Here is a 20,257-nt window from a genome sequence, read left to right on the forward strand (position 1 = left end):
AATGACGGGCAACTCCTGTGCAGATTTTAGGCACAAACAAAGCCAGAATCTACAAATCCAACTCATACATATTAAGCTCTTCAGGCAACTAATACACGAAATGCTAGGCAACTCTTATGAAGATGTCGGGCAACTCCTGTGCAGATTTCAGGCAACAAAACCAGAATCTACAAATCCAACTCATACATATTAAGCTCTTCAGGCAACTAATACACGAAATGCTAGGCAACTCTTATGAAGATGTCGGGCAACTCCTGTGCAGATTTCAGGCAACAAACCCAGAATCTACAAACAAGGTCATACGTATTAAGCTCTTCAGGAAACTTACACAGAAAATGCCAGGCAACTCCTATGCACATGTCAGGCAACACCCGCGTAATCTGCATCGCAACTCATACGCAAAAATCGTGCAGGGATCTCGGGCAACACCCCTATAGAACGCAAACTCGTACCCCTGACAACCCTGGCAACCGCAAACGGCAGATCTACCGCACGTGATTCGCGTCTCCCCCTACCTTCAGCCCCTCAACCTTTCAAAAACGCAGCAAACGCACCACCACCACCTATCACCGAGCGGGAGGAGAGATTTCGAACCATGGGAACCAGGAGATGCACCTTACCTCAGAAATTCGTCGACTCCCCGCGGCGGAAACGCAGCGTCCAGCCGACCTTCAACCCGCACCCTCCGACGGTTTGGAGCACCGCGGCGACCTTCGCCCAGCTTCGGCCCACCACCACAGCCTCACGCACCCCCTGCTCGTCGCCCCCCGCACGGGCTTCAACACCACCACCCGCGGTCTCCGCGGATGCCGGCGACCTCTGCCCAGCACGGCAACCTCTCCGCGGGCCGGCGAAATCTCCAATTTCTGCGGTGGGGAACGGTGGCGTGGTGCGGGAGGAAAGCGGAAAGGGATTGGGAGGAGACAGCGGCGCCCCTCGCCAGGCAGTTTCGGAAACTGCGCCAACGGCACTGAGGTGTGGGCGGTAGTGGTGGGCCCTTCCAGGTTTATGGCTGTCGTGAAGGGTCGCGCGAGCCGGCCAGACAAAAAAACACCTGCGCACGATCGCCCGTGCGACTTCGAGATCGGACGGCTATCAGAGCTTGTGCTCGCGCGAGCAAACCAGCATCCAAACACTTTTTAGCATTTGGGAAAAAAAAATGCATCCACCTTTATGGGCGCATGGCTGACCCAAACAAAAAAAAGACACACCGGTCTGCTCGACCGATTAAAAAAAAAAGATAAAATTGGATCGGCGCGTTGGAGTTGCTTGAGCCGTCGTTGACTTGTGAAGTGTGGCTGGAGCAGCTCCCCCGCTAACTTTCATGTGACCCTCCATGCCACCGTGCTTTGCCATCTGACCATCTCCGCGCGCCCCACACCAGACACAAAGCCGATCCAAATCAGCCGGTGATAGAGCAAGATCCAGCCAGCCCAAATCCAACTGCCTCGCTACAAATCGTGATGATCCGATCTGGGATCTCGGAGAAAAGGAGGCGGAGGCGCAGGTCCGGAGCTGCAGCAGGCGTGGGAGGTGCTCCGGCCGGAGTTTCATTTTCTTGAAGTGGAGCCGGCGGCGCTCTGACGAGGGCGTTGTTGGAGGAGTACCACGCGCTGGTGGGACACACGCCTCGCGGTGTCCGCGTTGGTTTATCGCGGCGGCCGTCAGTTTGCCCGGCGGAGGACATCGACTGCCCCGAGTACCCGCTCGCCGTCGACAAGGACGGGCTCCCCACCCGGCGCCCAAAGCCAAGACGTGAGCTTGAATTGATTGATTGCGTCGCATCGCGCTGCTTCGGCGGTGAATTTTATCTGAATTTTACTCTCGGCTAACTGGCCGTGGTGGATGCGACGCAGGTCACCACGTTGGGTTGCGGTGCCTTCGCGGTGGCTGACGGCCGCGGTTGGGGAGCTGGCGAGCCGGGCGGAACGCGTCTGGGTCTGGGTGACGACGGCGTGAGATTGGGGAAAGTTGAAGTGCAGGGGAAAAAAATCTAACTGGTGAATCCCAGCTGACAGCAGTCTCGGGTCTCTCAGCTTTTGCTTTTGTGGTTCATCCATAGCTGACTCTGCTTAATCTGTAGCCACGACGCAGCAAAAAATGGCGATGATCCTAGATGCCTTTGCATACTATGTGCAAAATATGCTCACGGAGATGGTGAAGGAAGAAGTGCACATGCTGCTTGGAGTCAGAGATGACATCGACAAGATGGATGTCAAGCTTGGGGATCTCAAGAACTTCCTTGCCGATGCTGACAGAAGGAACATCACAGACAAGAGCGTGCAAGAGTGGGTGGGCCAGCTCAAGCGTGCCATGTACGAAGCCGCCGACATACTCGACGTCTGTCAGCTCAAGGCCATGGAGCGTGGTTCATCCACTGTGGATGTCGGGTGCTTCAATCCCTTGCTCTTTTGCATGCGGAATCCCTCCCATGCCCACGACATCGCCACCCGCATCAAGGGTCTGAACAAGAGGCTCGACACCATCAAGGAGCGAAGCGCTGCTTTCAGCTTCATCAATCTTGGTTCATACGAGGACCGTAGCAGCAAGGTGCACGCTTCTCATTCTGGAAATACCAGACGTGAGACATCAGGGGAGTTCGATCGGTCGGGTATAGTCGGGGAGAAGATCGAAGAAGACACAAGAAAGCTGGTTGAGATCATGTTGACTGAAAAAGAGGGCAACGCCAACATCATGGTGGTTGCCATTGTTGGTGTCGGCGGCATAGGTAAGACCACTCTTGCCCAGAAGGTCTTCAATGACGAAACCGTGAAGGCTGAGTTTGATAACACAATATGGTTGAGCATCAACCAAGACTTCGACAGGGTTGAGCTGCTCAGGACAATCATCACCCTTGCTGGGGGAAAACACTGTGGTGAAAAAGCGTTGGCTGTGCTTCAGCCAATTCTCACTACTGCCCTGACAGGGAAGAAGCTATTGCTGGTGCTAGATGATGTGTGGAGTCACGAAGCATGGGGTGATGTGCTTGAAATACCCTTGGCTAATACTCTGGTTCGAGGTAGTAGGGTCCTCCTCACTACTAGAGATGAGAGAGTTGCTCGAGGGATGAAAGCTGTGCTTCCCTACCACCACGTAGACAAATTGAAGGAGGAGGATGCCTGGTCATTGCTCAAGAAACAGGTACATAGCCAAACTCCATGCATCTTCGCTAATTATGCTTATTTGGCAAGTCCAGATTGTGAGAAAACATATATATTGAAAATTCAAGATTAAGGAAGCCACCACTCGTGTCTTGCTATCGTCGAATTGGGCGGTTGTTATGCTAACCAGGGATAAACCGTAACAGGCCAAAGCTTCCAGGTTTGGCCCAATAACCAAGTCGGTTGGCCTGCATTCTTGTCACATAGAAGAGAATGAGCTTATTTGACATCTACAGCATTAGTACACAAAACATAATTTTTTATGGCCTAAAAAACAGGACAATAAGGGCTCCTTCGATTCATAAGATAGGAAAAATTGAGGTTTGGTATACCCTGCCCATTTGAATTCTATGGAATCGAAAAACAGAGGAATTGACACAAGTGGGTGTTTGATGGCAGCATAGGAAAATCACAGGATTCTTTTAAAAAGTTCAGACCTCATGGAAAATTTCCTATAAAATAGACCAGGGAAATTTCTGCAAATCAAGCACCTATCACAGGAAAAAAAAATCCATAGGATCACAATCCTATGGAAATCCCATGAATCAAAGGAGCCCTAAACTGGCGAACCAGCAGTTTGACCGCTGAACTGAACCGACAGCCTCACCGATTCGGTTTCAAAAACTATGGTTGGGTACAACCACCTCAACTAGCCACCCACTGTAATATTCATGGACATAATTAAATACAGAATTTGGTTTGTAATTGTATACAAACTAAGCATCTTGGTTAAAAGGAAAGTAAATTGCACCTTGTTTGGGTGAGCATGTAGCATATGTTATGATGTTAGTCATTCACGTGTTAGGTATCCTTGTTGACAGAGACCTCCCCGGTTAGCGATTCATCCACTTCACAAATTCAGTTTAGGTAGTTCATTGACAGATTGACTGATCTCTCTTTAGTTTCCTTTCTTCATGAGCTTATATTAACTGAACCTTAATTTCCGCTTGCTGCTAATAGACCACCATTTTTCTTTTAAGACAGCCCGCTCTGTACTGAATCGATTGGTTTAAATTTTTTATAGATAGTCTCAAGTGTGACTGATATACATGAGATAGATATGCTCAAGGATATTGGCTTGCAAATTGTAGCAAAATGTGATGGCTTGCCTCTTGCTATCAAAGTAATGGGAGGACTCTTGTGTCAGAAGGATAATCAACACAGTGACTGGAAGATGGTTCTGGATGATTTTATATGGTCAGTATCTGGAATGCCCAAAGAGCTAAACCATGCAGTATATTTGAGCTATGAAGATTTACCTTCTTGCATCAAACAATGCTTTCTATGCTATTCCCTTCTCCCTAAAGCTGCAAAGTTTCTAAGAGAGGACATAATTGGCATGTGGATTAGTGAAGGATTTCTACATGGACCCTCAGACGACTTGGAAGAATTAGGAAGAAAGTACTATAAAGAGTTGATACAGAGGAACCTTATAGAGCCAGATTCAAAGTACATTGATCAACTATTTTGCAACATGCATGATGTCGTTCGCTCGTTTGCTCAATTTGTGGCTAGAGATGAGGCATTAGCAGCTCACAGTGGAGAAAGTAATATTGTTAGTAAACTTTGTGCACGTAAGTTTCTTCGGTTGTCGCTAGAAAGCAAAGCATCAGGATCAGATGGGTTAGACTGGAGTTCTTTACAAGCACAAGACACACTGAGAACACTAATTTCAGTTGGCCATATAAATATGAAGCCCGGTAATTCATTGGTTCATTTTCCATGTCTATGAACTCTGCATATAGAGTCTGCACATGCCGCGTTGGTTGAATCTTTGCATGAATTCAAGCACTTGAGGTACTTATCTTTAGAACGGTCAGATATCCGTAGGCTTCCAGAAAGCATTGGTAAAATGAAATTCTTGCAGTACATTAGCCTTAGAGGATGCCAACAATTTGTGGAACTTCCACATAGCATTGTAAACTTAGGACACCTAAGGTACCTTAACTTCCAGAAAACAAGTATAAATGGCATACCTAGGGGGTTCCGTGTTCTGACAAATTTGAGGAAAGTAAATGGATTTCCGGCCCGGGTGGATGGTGATTGGTGCAGTTTAGAAGAGTTGGGCCCTCTTTCTCGGCTCAAGTATCTTGAAATACAGGGGTTGGAGAATGTAACTGCTTCCTCGTTCTCAGCAAAGGCAAAGCTTGTTGAGAAGTTGCATCTTACCAACCTATGCTTAACCTGTGGTAGTAGATTGGGGGATGACGGGCTGATTGAAGAAGAGACCCAACAAATTGAGAAGGTGTTTGACGAACTCTGCCCTCCTCCCAGCTTAAATTTTCTTGCCATCGAAGGATATTTTGGCCGACGACACCCAAAGTGGATGATGTCATCATCAGATATGCCCCTCAAGAACTTGAGGATTCTGATGGCTGAAGATCTGGCTTCGTGCACACAACTTCCTGATGGCTTGTGTCAGCTTCCTTATTTGGAGTTCCTTCAGATTGACCGTGCCCCAGCCATCAAGCGTGTTGGACATGAATTCCTGCAGTCCTATCATCACCAGAATCCTCATCCTTCCAAGGCGGTGATTTCATTTCTGAGATTGCACACAATGAAGTTAATGGGCTTGGTGGAATGGGAGGAGTGGAAGTGGGAGGAGCAAGTTCAAGCCTTTCCTGCCCTGACTGAACTTATTCTGTTTGAATGCAATTTGAAGCGTCTTCCTCCTGGCCTTGCCTCCCAGGCAAGGGCTTTGAAGGTATTATCCGTACAGCAGGTCAAGGGTCTCATCTCTCTAGAGAACATTGCTTCCCTGATCGAGCTGCAAGTAATTGAAAACTTCCACTTGGAGAGAATCACTAATCTCCCCAGACTGCAGAAGCTTACCATCACCCGCTGCCCAAAGTTGAAGGTGCTGGAGGGTGTTCCTGCACTACAGAGGCTCATGCTCGAGGACGACTACATGGAGACACTCCCAGAATACATGGGAAGTATAAACCCAAGACGTTTGGAGCTCTACTGCAGCCTGGCGCTGCTTGCTTCCATGGCAGTGGCACAATCTGGACTTGAGTGGGACAAGTTCAGCCATATTGAGCATGTCAAGGCATATGCACATGAAGGAGACAATCCAAGGAAATGGTATGCATTGTACACAACTAATCCCTACAACTTGGAGACAAATGTCAACAGCTCTGCTTTGATGTATAGAGGTAAATTGGCATTGCTCATTTATCTTAATTTGTTTGTGTGCTCTGTTTATTTGATTTATTTTCTAACTAGATCCATAGGTTGGACTCTGAATATATTCTCTTTATTCTCATTCTCTTGAATGCATCCTTCCAGAGTAGGTCAACAAAAACATGGTACTAATGTCAACAATGACATTACTACCTTTTTCTGTAAAAAACAGATGACTGGCTTCTAATCATTTTGTATTGGTTACTGTTGACGAATGCTACTTTCCGATTTGGCTGCACTCTCTCACGTTGCTAAATAGTATCTGTTCCATATTAACACCGTCACAGCAGAGCTGTTGCCTTGCAAGTTCTCGAGTTTGTAATTACTTTACTGTTTTCTTCAATTCTTCTCATGCAGGAACCTTATTTTCTTTGGAGGATGCGCAAACATTTGAGTCTGTCTTCAAAATGACAAGAAGAACTTTTAGGTATATCTGCAGCTTGGTGAGTCTGGAATTGAATTATATGACATGCTACACCTTTGCTGATGGGAGGGAGCTGTCTTTACAAGATCTAGTAGCCATTGTTCTCAGAAGGTTGTACTCTAGTGAGCCACCGGAGACAATAGGATCCACTGTTGGTGTGAACGAGTCAACCGTCTTGTTGGTAACTGAGAGCTTTGTTGCTGTGTTGTGCAATCGAGCAAAGCATCACTTGCTTTGGCCAGACTCCAGTAGAATGTATAAGATCAAATCCATGTTTGACAAGATCCACAATATGAATAACTGCTGCGGTGTTATATGTACAACTCGCATCCCATTTGGACCAAACCGCGACAGTGAGTATTATTGCAGTGTTATAATGCAAGTCATCATTGATCCAGAGATGAGGTTCACAAACATTTGGTTGGCATCGACAGGTAGCATGAATCCCTTCAGCATTTTACACAACTCTTCACTCTTCAATGAGTGCCAGAAGGGTGATTTGCTGAATGGCAACAAGCTGAAGGTAGCATTAGATGGATCAGAAGTAGGGGAATACATAATTGGTGATGTAGAATACCCTCTTCTCCCCTGGCTACTCACGCCTTACAAGGAAGAAGAGCTCTCCGACTCCAAGGTGGAGTTCAATAGGAGACACTCTGCAGCCACAACCTGCATGCTGAATAATGTACTGGCAAGGTTCAAAGGCACATGGAAGTACCTGCAAGAGGAGACATGGTGGCCGGTCAATCCGGACACTCTGAGTAACATAATCAATGCCTGCTGCATATTGCATAACATAGTCATAGATATGGAGGATGATGCAGCCATGCCAAGCTCTGAAGCTGAGGATTGGAGTTACCATCAGCAAGTGCGCCAGTTAGCAAATGAGGACGCTGTCAGGGCAAGGGATATGTTGTCGCAATTTTTCTTGGCCAGAATGTCATCCGAATTGGGAGGTGAGTTAACAGAACTTCTCCTACATCTTAATTTGTTCATTTGGTTGCTATGTCCACTTATTTGTCTTGATTATTTCGTCCTGCTGTTTCCATCCTTCATCTGTTTAGTCGGCACAGTGGATGCAGAGGAGGACCATGAACTAGCTGCAACAGGCTCAGGGGACGAAAACAAGGAACAAGAAGCAGAGACAAAATCAGCAGAGGAAGAGAGGCAATGTTAGGTACATTTTGCTGCTTCATTCTTGGCACATGCGGTGTTTAAAGTCTTGTTATTCCCTCAATTCCGGTAATATCAAACTACTAGCAATGTGTTAAGCAGAACACTAGTATCTAGTAGCTGAAACTCTTGTATAGTTCATTTAATAGCATTGTATTCTGATACAAAAGTAAAGTTAGCAGCTTTAACTGACAATGTGGCTAGCTGTTTGGACATCATCTGTGGTTTCCATCCATCAGTTGATGCAAACTGAAGAATTTGCAAACGTAATGGCGGGTAGCCTTATTCAGTGCAAGACCTTGTGATGAGTTCCGTAATGACAGAGCAAGAGTGCCGTAGCCCCAGTTCCATTACTTGGTATGAGATAGCAGTTTACATCATTGTTACAACACCGTTTCTCTGAATTGCCAAGCAACCCAGTATCTCTGCTAAAGCAACACCAGCCACAACTCTCTGTCAGTCATACAGCTCAGGCAGAAAAAGTTTCTGTCAAGCATGACTCAGAGCTCGGAATAATCATCTAGGATAGCCCTATATCTTGCGCATCTTCAGCACCATCTCAGTCGCACCTGCCCCACCGTCTTTGGCTCCAGCTTCGGTGACACATCGTCCCAGCAGCAGCTTTCTCTTGTTGGGGCACAGCAGCCTCCATCTTATTACATGTGGAACAGCTTCCGCCGTATAACCTGCATCCCAACCAAGTGGTTTTCGGAAATGTATGCCATTGGGATGTTTCCATAAAGACCAGAGCATGACAGTATTTACTACTGCAAATTAATTGATTGATACGAGAAAAGTACCTTCATCTTAGCAACTCCAGCAAAACAGAGCCATCTTTCTTACTTGGCTTGTTGGTTCGAACTGTGATGTCAATTCTCATGTAGAAGTAATCAACTTGTCCAGACGTAACGAGGCCCATTTGACCCCAGTAGCCCAGGGTCGGGAGCTAGGACTTCTGAGGTGAACAGTCCCTCAAAGTAACCCTGTATCAGAGATGCTAACTGGTCATTACCTTCGATCCTGTTGCCGTTTGAGTCATTCAGAAACTTTATTATGTTCTTTTTTCTCCGTTGCAAAATGATGTGATGAAAGAAGCTCGTTCCACAATATAAGATCGTTTTTCAAGCTAGCTTGGCTTGAAAATCGATCTTATATTGTGGGATGGAGGGTGTACCAATTAACTGGTATGAGAAAAAGTAAAGAATCCAAGATTGGTATCTTAAGTCAATTCTTCCTAAGATCAGCCTTCAAACTTTGGTAGTGATTAAACAGAGTCATCTGTTCTTTTGGCTTGTTGATTGGTTGCAGACAGGTGGAGGATGGAGGATTGTTGCTTTAGTTTGACTCCAGAAATCAAAATCTAGGAAAAAAGACGAGTTGGAGACTTTTGGCAGAAGATGTACACCTGCACAAGGCACGTAACTAGTCAAGCTGTCCTCCATATAGGATGGTCAAGCTCCACAAATTTGGGATTTTTCTGAGTGAAAATATATATCCCCACTTGTCGATGAAACCCAAGTGATGCCGAATTGCTTCCTGACTACGGTGATTATCAATTCCGAAAATCGAATCACAATCTCAAGAGTCAGTCAGATGTATGAACTGAAGGAGTAGGCTAGGGCAGTGTTAAACTGTATGTAGTACTACTAAATTTCATTGTTTTGATTATCCATGAGTTTCAGTTGCATTAATTTTCACCCAGCTGTAGGATCAAAGGCAGCAATAGCCACTGGACGTCCGCTGTCGACCGAATGATTAGCAGAGGTTAACAAGGTCAACTTAGGCAGCCTAACACATACGCATCTTCCTGCTGAGGGGGGATAAGTGATTTTTTTTTTGTTTAATCTCTATGCATGCCATGTGTAGGGCAACATAAAAGAACACTCTCTCTTGTCTCTCCTCGGTTTAACTTAACTAAATTAATCTTTTTCTCCTGCAAAGGAAGTGGCCTGAAGGAGTAGGCTAGTACAGTGATAAACTGTTTTACTGACTCTTAAAAGTCATAATATAAGATTAGTAGTGTTGGTAGCACCTCTGCTCAATGCTAGAGCAGATCTTCCCAGCTAAAATCCTAATTAACATCTCCAAGTACCTACATAGAATTCCCCATGAAGAAAAGCAGCTAGCTCCTGCACATATATAGATCAACCAGTTTAGTTCTAGTGTTGTTGGATTTTTTAATCCACACAAAAATACACTACTCCCTCTAATCCATATTACTTGTCGCTCAAACATATGCATTTTCTTTTTCTTTTTTAATTCGTGAATATTTCTTGAAATTTAGAAACATAATTTAAATCCATGATTGTTTTCCAACTTCATGAATGTTTTCTTCAAAACCATGAATGCTTTTTAAATCATAAAAACAAATCCATGATCGTTTTCCAACTTCATGAATGTTTTCTTCAAAATCATGAATACTTTTAAAAAACTTAAACATTTTTTTAAAATAGTGAAATTATTTAAAATCCATGTACATCTTTAAAACTTATGAAGACTTTTTACAAAAAATATGATTATTTTAAATATGAACATTTTTTAGAATTCATTAACATTATTTAGAACCCGTGAATAATTTTTAAATTTATAATCATTGTTTAATAAATTAATAAATGTTTTAATAACTTTTTGAATAGTTTTTTAATTCACAAAAAAATCTTCAATATTTTAAAAAATTTGAAGAAGTGTTTTAATAGGAAATCCAATTGAAATATAAAAACAATGGACTGGAAACCTGAGTGGAAAAACTCTCCAACGCAATACGCACATGGCGCTAGATAATGTTCTGTGAACCGGCAGGCTGGGAGCATGATTTGATAGATCGCGTGAATTTATTGTCGCTAAAAGACGCCGATGTGGACTGGGACCCTCGCATGCAACGGCAGTGTTTGGATCTTTTCACTCCGGTCCGCCCGTATTTTCCAGTTTAGTACAAGAAATTTAATTTTGGTGTGGTTTTTCTTCCTATAGGCTGAAATTGTCGATATACCTTGCTGATACGTACCTACGGTTTTCTAATACATTTTTATATACTTGAATGCAAACACATGCTGTTTTTTGTATTGTGCAATAATCAACATGTTTATTGGGCTGCACACATTTCTTTCTTTCCTTGCCGCACTTTTTTTTATCATTTCCAACAATTGATATGTTCATTAGGCTGAACACATTTCTTTCTTGGGAAATTCTACTCTACTCACTACGCGCCGTTGAGTTCAGGTGCGGCAGGCACACGAAATCCATTCTCTCCTACCCTACCCTGCCCTGGGTGCTGGCATGCTGTGACGCTATCGTGCTCAAACCATTTCTCACTTTCCAATAAAAACATGCTTATTAGGTGAAACACATTTTGAGCTAGCACACCCACGCCTGATTCCCCCCCCCCCCCCCCTCCCCGCGCGCCGCCCTCCTCTGGCGACACGGGGGGCGCCGCAAGGAGTCCCAGCCGCCGGCCTACCCCGCATTGCCGTCGCCGGAAGGTGGCGGCGGGGCGGATCTAGGCCCTCGCACCCCCAACGCCCCCCGACACTCCGCACGCCACCCCGTCCAGCTGCGGCGGCACCGTCCCCTGCTGGTTCGGCGGGGGCGGATCCGGCCACCCAGGGCCAGCTTTGGACCAGTGCGAGAGGTGCGACGGCCCGGGGCCCAGACTAAAAGGGGGCCCATAGTATATATGCAGTATATATATTATATATTACGGATTAGTGGAAAAAAAGAATGACTAACGTCCAGCCCAGGTAGCTCTGAGCCCACCCAGCAAGCAGCACGCAACCACCACTAGGGCCTGCCCAACCAAGCCCAGGCAACGCACGTTGCCCTGTCGTTCGCCTGGAATCCAGGGAGACGCATCGACACAGCAGCACGCCGCCTGACGCCGACACCAGCGCACCGCACCGAACCTGGAGCTGAGTTTGGGGATCAAATCGGCAAGAATTTGGGGAAGAGATCAACTGATCAAGATCATCATTCAGAAGGTAATAATTCTCAGATCAATCTATTCATAAATCCTAATCTATAGGCGAATATTTTCCGGTGGTCTCAATTCTGAAACTTCTCATCTAAAAACATAACATCTTCAATCTCTGATACTGTATTCGTGTTTCTCACTTGCAGCATAATCATGTTACCTAAAAAACATCTATCTGGCTGTGAGAAAAGAAACAACAAGAAAAGAGTAGACAAGTTGGTTAAATCTCAGGAAGGCGCTATGGATATGTTTGTCTTGAGGACCGGTGCTGCTACAAATTCAGAGCAATTATATATCACAAATGGTGAAGAAAAACCTGATGATACTAAGAATGCCGTTGAGGAAAATCATGTCGAGAAAAATAATGCTGCGGAAAATGATGCCGATCAGCACACGGAAAATTTTAGTGACCATGAGAATCTTGGAAATGCAGATGAGCAGGGTTCTTCTTTTGATATATATGATCCTAGAACTTGGAATATTCTTGACAATAAATCAAGAGATATTCTCATTGAAAAAGGACCTATAAGGGAATACAATCTTGTGTTTCCCGAAGATGAAATTAGTGGCAGGCATTTTTCATATGATTACTACACAAGAAAGTTAAGGAATGGCGAGTTCAGTGATCGGAGGTGGTTAGTGTACTCCAAACACATGAATAAAGTCTACTGCTTTTGTTGCAAATTGTTTAAATCTGGAAAAAGCAAAAGTCTGCTAGCATCCGAGGGATTGAAGGATTGGAGACATCTTAGTGAGAAGCTCAAATTGCATGAGAATAGTGTTGAGCATATCACTAACATGAATACTTGGAATGAGGTAAGGCTGAGGCTAAGTAAGAAGGAAACAATTGATAAAGACATGCAACAAGAGATTGCAAGGGAGAAGGAGCGATGGAGACTTGTTTTAATTAGAATTGTTGCTGCTGTGAAATTTCTTGCTAAACATAGTCTGGCTTTTCGAGGATCGAATGAGAAATTATATCAAGATAACAACGGAAATTTTTTGGGAGTAATTGAAATGATGGCAGAATTTGATCCTGTAATGCAAGAGCATCTTCGGCGCATTAAGAATAGTGAAATCCATCATCATTATCTTGGCCATAATATTCAGAATGAGTTAATTTCCCTTCTTGGTCGCACTGTTAAATATTCTCTGTTGAGGATAATTAAGGATGCAAGGTATTTCTCTGTCATCTTGGACTGTACACCTGACGTGAGCCATCAAGAACAAATGACTCTAATTGTGAGGTGCGTAAACATGTCAAGTACTACTACAAAAATAGAGGAGTTTTTTCTGGAGTTCTTGAAGGTGGATGATACATCCGGACTTGGACTTTATAATGTGTTAATAGATTCACTTAAATCTGTTGGTTTGGATGTTAAAGATGTTCGTGGACAAGGGTATGACAATGGTTCGAACATGAAGGGAAAACACCAAGGGGTACAGAGCAGACTACTTGAAACTAATCCAAGAGCATTATTCATGCCATGCGCTTGTCATAGCCTGAACCTTACTCTTAGTGATATGGCAAAATCTTGCGGTAAAGCTGTTACCTTCTTTGGTGTTGTGCAAAGAATTTATATATTGTTTTCAAGCTCTACTAAAAGATGGCAGCTATTGCTTGATCATGTTCCAAAAATGACAGTTAAGTCTTTGTGTAACACTCGATGGGAGAGTCGAATAAAGAGTGTTCAGGCTATCAGATATCAAGCACCCGAGTTAAGAAAAGCATTACTGGAATTGAAGAGAACTTCTACCGATGACGCCAAGACTAAGAGCGACGCAAAATCTTTGGCTAGCGCACTTGAGAAATTTGAATTTTTACTTGGCATGACATTTTGTTCACTGTAAACATGGTGAGTAAGAAGTTGCAGTCTAAGTTTGTGTGCATTGATGTTACTCTTAATCAGATTGAAGGTGCCATCTCATATTTTAAGAAGTACAGAAATGACGGCTTTGCAACTAGTCTGGATATTGCGAGATCTATTGCAATTGACATGGGTGTACAACCTTTGTTTCCTGTCAAGAGACGTATTACTAGAAAAAGACAGTTTGATGAAATTAGTGGCAATGACGAAAATAACCAGAATGAAGAAACTCAAGCAAGTGAGGTGGAATCATTTAGAGTTAAATACTTTTTGGTGATGATTGATGTTGCAATTGCTTCCCTAACTACTAGATTTGAGGAACTGAAGACATTTGGGAGCATATTTGGTGATAATGATCTAAGAAGATGTTGCACTAATTTTGTCAACAAATTCACTCATGGTAAGTCAGCAGATGTCGATCTAGATGATTTCGTTTCTGAACTAAAAGTACTGCAGATGACATTGCCAAACACATTCATGTCAGCGGATCAGATATTTGAGTTTGTTAGAGATGCGGATTGTTATCTAAATGTCTCAATTGCTTATCGTATCCTTTTGACCGTACCTGTGACTGTTGCATCAGCTGGAAGGAGTTTCTCAAAATTGAAACTATTGAAAAATTATTTGAGGTCAACGATGTCTCAAGAAAGATTGAATGGATTGGCCATGTGCTGCATTGAGAAGAATATGCTGGATAGTATTGATCCTGACACTCTCATTGATGATTTTGCGTCAAAAAATGCACGAAAGTCTCGTTTCACATGATCACTAGAGGTTAGCATGCTATTTCAATATGTTTTTTCTGCGTTGTAACTTCCATGATACTTGGTTTGGAACAAAGACAGGGAAAATAACATATGCTTGATTCTAGTAAAAATATATTAGTTTTATGATTTTATAGCAATTTTATATTTTCATGTATCAAATTGGATTTTTCTCTCTATTGGGCCCACTGGTCGGGTTCGCACCGGGGCCTTCGAAATCATAGAGCCGGCCCTGCGGCCACCCCGGGGCGGCCTGGCCCCGCGCGTCGCCGGCCGGCCGCGGCCCCCCTGCCCCGCCATCCTCGGCCGCCGCGGACGCCCCTCCCCTCGCGCCTCCCTCTCTGCTCGCGACCCGATCGTTTTTCGGCGATTCTTGGGCCTCGCCCCCACTCCAGCTGCTGCTCGAGCCTGCAGTCTACGGCGACGGCCGGTTGCGGGGCGTTCGCGGCCTGCCCTCTCGTGCAGGCAGCCCCCTCGTCTCCGGCGGCCCTCCCCCTCGCCAAGCAACGGTGATGGCTCTCGTGCGGAGGCGGCGACGTGTACGCGGTTGTGGCTGGCTCGGGACCCCTCGCGGTGGGTCTTTGCTGGTGCTCTTTCGGCCCCAGCGGCTACATGCCCGCGTCTCTCCGGTGTCCCTCTCTGCTGGCGTTCTCCATCGGGCTGCTCCAGCCCGGCGACCGGGTAGCTGCGCCCTTTCCAGCCTACCTGGCTCGCCGTGATCCCGACGGTCAAGGCCACAGCAGCTCGGATCTACGTGCTTCCAGTCCGTGCTTGCCGGCGTTGCTGGACGCCGTCGCGGCAAGACCCTCCCGCGTGGTTCGCCTCGTCGCCCGCCCTACCATTTACGCCTCAAAGCCTCCCCTTTTGCCAGATCTTGTGCCCTTGGGTGTGGAGGTGGTGCCACCCTCCGACGGCAGGTGCAGCCCCGCCAACCCCCATGACTCGGTGATTCCAACCAGCGTTGGCCTCCCATCTTCGATCCCGGATTCGGCGGCTATGGGATTGCTCAACTTTAGGCCAGGGAGAGATCCCTGCTCGGCTCGCCGGTGCTGGTAGCGATGGCGCCCGCGGGTGTCGTTTTCCTCCTTGGAGGCTGTAAGTGCATCTAGTGCCACCCCTAATTGGTTTTGGAGTATTAACGACAAACCTGGTTGAGGGACTAATGTGTTTGTGAGAATTGCAGGATAACACAGGTAGTAGTCCCTCATTAATTCGGTTTACCTACCGGAGATGACACCTAAAAATGTGTGAAGACATTGAAGACAAAGGTGGTATGTGAAGATATTCACAACGAAGATTATGATTCGAGAAGACATTTACGTGAAGACTGTGAAATGCGAAGACATAGTTGTTTCGTAGTTTCCTTTTCTTCTTTGTTGAATCATAGGAACCACCGTACTGTTAAGTGGGGTCCAAGTGAACAAAGTCAGAGTGACTGAAGTGATGCTCAACCAAATCCTATGTCTTCGAGCGAAGACAATGAGAGCAAATCTTGAGTCGGATAAGTCAGCTTTACTTGTAGCCCAAGTCAAGCTGTCGCGTGTGTTTGAAATCTGACCGTTGGAACACGTGTCAGTTCCTTAGTGATCCAGGGTCATTTCGGACAAATCAGGTCGGGTTGCCTAGTAGCTATAAATAGCCCACCCCCTACACCATAAACTGGTGGCTACTCAGAGTTAGTGCACGGCTTTTGTCGTTTGAGAGCAACCCACCTCCGAAGCTTTTGAGAGAGAGAAATCCTTGCGAGGACAAAGCCCAAAACACCCAGAGCCCAAAGAGTGTTTGGCATCACTGTAGTCTTTCTGTCCGCGTGACCTGAAGACTTGTTACACTTGAGGACTATGAATCCTCCAGCCGGTTAGGCGTCGCGTTCTGAGCATCCAAGAGTCATTGTGGCTTGCCGGTGAACGAAGTCTGTGAAGATTTGGAAGTCTACCTTGAAGACTTACCAGAGTGATTGGGCGGGGACTAGGTGTCCTTAGCTCAAGGGGAATAAGGTGAAGATGCGGTCTTCTGAGTTGAATCTCAGCCTCCCCAACTAGACGTACAGTTGTCACAGCAACTGGAACTGGTCCAACAAATCATTGTCCTCACCAAGCAACTGGTTCTATCTCTTCCTTCCCTTTACTTACAGTTTGTCTTCGTGAAGTCATTGCATGTTTACATTATCTGTTTAACTTCACTGTGTGATTATTTGTTCTGATTGGCTTCATACTATCTTCCATCCTGATCTTTACTGCCTAGCTGCCAATAGTCTTCGTGCGTTCACTTTATTAAATACTCGACTATGGCTTGTCTAGTGTAGTCTACCTTCCGCTGCATATCAATAGGATCTTTTCTATTGTTTGTCTTCGAAACTTCCATGTTTTGAAGACTTTCATAAAAAACGCCTATTCACCCCCCTCTAGTCGATAACTAGCACTTTCAATTGGTATCAGAGCAAGGTACTCCCTTGTTCTGTGTGATTCGGTTTAACCACCTGGAGTTTTAGCTATGTCGACTGCAGGGATAATCAAAGTCTCCGCTGCGTGCCCTGTCTTCGATGGCACTGATTACCCCTACTAGAAGAATAAGATGCGCATGCATCTTGAAGCCATTGATGTCGATCTGTGGTATGTCGTCAAGAACGGCGTTCCTAAGACTGGTGAAGGTGTCACCCTGCTAATGTCAAGAAGTTCGTTCAACTGGATTCTACTGCAAGAACATCATCTGTGGTCATCTGACCAAAGGACAGTATGGCCGTGTGAGTGCTCTGGAAACGTCGAAGCTAGTCTGGGACTGGCTCTCCAAGGTCAATGAAGGCGTCTCAACTCAGAGAGATCAAAGGATCAGTGTCCTCCGCAACCTCTTCAACCGCTTCAAGAGAAATGACAATGAGAATGTCCAGCTCACGTTTGATCGCCTCATTGACATCACAAATGAGCTTCATGCTCTCGGCGCCACTGAGATCACCAAGCATGAAATCGTCAAGACACTCCTGAGATCTCTTGACAGCTCGTTTGACACCCTAGCCCTGATGATTCAAGAACGCCCTGAGTTCAAGACACTCGATCCGGCTGACATACTTGAGAGGCTCAACACACATGAGTTCAACTATCTGAGAAAAGAGATATCTATGGTCCCAACTATGGCCGAACTCGCGCTTTGAACGCAAAGGCTGTTTTCTCATCTGAAGAAGAATCTGACTGTAGTTCTGGTGACCCTGAAGACATTGGAAAGGAGCTTGCTATGCTTGTGAAGAAGTTCCAGAAGTTCACTAAGATGAAAGGCTTCAGAAAGTCTTCACGATCTAGCTCAAGAAATGATGAAGCTTCCTCCCATGACCACAAGAAGAGAACATGCCACAAGTGCAAGAAACCTGGTCACTACATCTCTGAGTGTCCACAGTGGGACAATGAGAAGAAGAAGAAGAGCAAAGAATATGATTCTGATGACAAGAAGAAGAAGAAATCCTCAAAGTCTTGTTCCATGTCTTCATCACACAAGAAGAGTTCATCTGGCAAGGCTCGTGCTTTTGTTGGCAAGGAGATGGATTCAGAGGAGGAGTCTGCTTCTAAGGAGGCAGAGGTGGAGTCTGAGGAGGAATCCGACTCTGGCGTTGCAAGTCTGGCTCTAGCTACAGCATACGTTGCCAAGTCCATCTTCAACACTGAAGACAATGGCTCCATCACCAACGTTGATGACAATGACAAGGACGACTCTGCTCCCACCTACTGCTTCATGGCACGCGATGCCAAGGTAAACTCACGCGATGCTTACTTTCAAACATCAAGTGAAGATGACTCTGATTGTGAATCCAAACCCAGCTACAAAACACTTGCTAAAATTGCAACTGAACAACAGAAAGCTATGGAACATATTCAAAAACTGTTAGCCAAAAGCGATGACCTGTTGGATGTGGAAATGACCCGATCTCAGTCCTTAATTGAAGACATAAAAAATCTTCATGTTAAGTACGAGGAACTTGAAAGTCGTCATGAAACACTCTCAACAACTCATGAAAAGCTTTCCTATGATTATCTTCAAAGGAAGCAAGAACTTGAGAAATTGAGAGCGGCTCATGAAGATCTTCAAAAAGAGAATGAGTCACTTCGCGCTCAACAGATCAGTTCCGCTCAGGAAGGATTTGAACCACCATGTCTAAAATGCCTTGAGCGTGATACTGCTACTTCTGTTGCTGAATGTTCTACTGCTGCTACTGTTGCAATATCTTCAACTGTTGATGTGGTAACTAACCCCTCTGCGGAGGATGCCACTGCTATTGCTGATGAGAATGCTAGGTTGAAGACATTGCTTGAGACAGGGATGTACAAAAGTCTCAAAGGGCATCAGACACTATGTGATGTCCTCAAAAAGCAGATTCTGAACCGAAACCCTAGGAAAGAGGGTGGTGCGTTCGAGAGGAAAATGAATGTTCATGGTTCTTATTGGAAGCCTGAGCAGTACCCCAAAACTACATGGGTTGCTGCAAAGGGACCTTCAGTGGACCCATCCACCTTATCTGGTTTCACTTGTGCTAACCCTGTTATCATTGATGAATCCTTTGATGCAAACTATAATTGTTTAAAAATCAGAATGGTGAAGTGTTTGCCAGGTATATTGGTACTAACTGCAGGAATGGACCACCTATGAAGAAGATCTGGGTGCCTAAAAGGTGTCTTGAGAATCTTCCTGTGAATGTCGTCATGACACCACAAGGGAAGAAGACAAACTCCAGACCAAAGGCTTCATTTGGCCCAAAGGCTTCATACAGACAGATGACTCATCTGAGTCACCCTAACGTCAATGTTTTGCAGGGAAATCATACTCAGACCCATGAATATGAGCGTGTTTCCTCAAACCGCTATGTTCATAGAACAAAGAACTTTTCTGCTTATTCTTATGAGTATTATTCACTTTCTGCAAGGCTATTTGCTAGGGCTCCAAAGCCGAAGTTCTCAGATGCTGCACTTAGGCTCATCGCTTCGAAGCCACCCCTGAAAATGTGGGTGGTTAAGAAGACTTAACTCTCTTTTGCAGGGAAAGGTCTCCAGCCGGAAATCAAAGGCGTCCGATGCTATTGCTGGGGACCTAAAACATCTTGTGGGACGCAAGATAATACGCCCAAATGAACTTACTATGCATTCTGTTTCTGAATCGCTTGCCAATCATCCTATCTGTCCTAACCTTAATTTGAGCTTTGATAATTCTCTTGTCCGTCAAATGCTTATGCTTCACAATACTCTTGGTGAAGCCTATCCCCCTAACTGTACTGTAGGGTATGACACCAAAGTCTTCAGAATGGATTATGGACAGCGGATGCACTAATCATATGACTGGTGATCGAAGTCTTCTCATGGACTCAACCTTACGTCCATCTGACAAGAGCCACATCACATTTGCTGACACTGGTAAAAGCAAGGTATTGGGTCTAGGTAGAGTTGCAATCTCAAAGGATCAGCACATGGATAAAGTGAAGCTTGTTGAGTGAGGAGCCGGAGGAAGCAAGTAGACGCTTGAGGCGTACAATGTCCTGGTCAGTGAGTGACGGAGTCGAGGAAGACGATGGAGTGTCGCTGGAAGAGGAGCGCCTCTGGTCTCGCTTCTTCTGGCTATAGTCAGACTCTGGGCGACCTGACCGGGAGCAGTAACCACAGAAGGTGTCACGGCGCGACGTACTCTTCTCAGCATAAGGAGGGCGAGTCACCCCCTGAAGGAGTAGGCAGGAGTGGTGGAGC

At 45.4% G+C, this 20,257-nt stretch overlaps 1 protein-coding gene and 1 pseudogene across 1 annotated transcript; both read left to right on the forward strand.

The window, feature by feature from the left end:
- Window positions 1–1,271: 1,271 nt before the first annotated feature.
- On the forward strand, window positions 1,272–9,635 carry LOC109781042 (putative disease resistance RPP13-like protein 1; annotated as a pseudogene).
- Window positions 9,636–13,761: 4,126 nt separating this feature from the next.
- On the forward strand, window positions 13,762–14,541 carry LOC141025737 (uncharacterized). Its single transcript, XM_073501657.1, has one exon. It carries the CDS (start codon window positions 13,762–13,764, stop codon window positions 14,539–14,541), a length of 780 nt encoding a protein of 259 aa, XP_073357758.1.
- The last annotated feature ends 5,716 nt before the right edge of the window (window positions 14,542–20,257 follow it).

This window comes from Aegilops tauschii, chromosome 6 (genome assembly GCF_002575655.3).
Source record: "Aegilops tauschii subsp. strangulata cultivar AL8/78 chromosome 6, Aet v6.0, whole genome shotgun sequence".
NCBI lineage: Eukaryota > Viridiplantae > Streptophyta > Magnoliopsida > Poales > Poaceae > Aegilops > Aegilops tauschii.

Excerpts from the sequence above, each read along its gene's own strand:
- LOC141025737 (XM_073501657.1), top strand. The coding sequence starts at position 13,762 with ATGGTGAGTAAGAAGTTGCAGTCTAAGTTTGTGTGCATTGATGTTACT.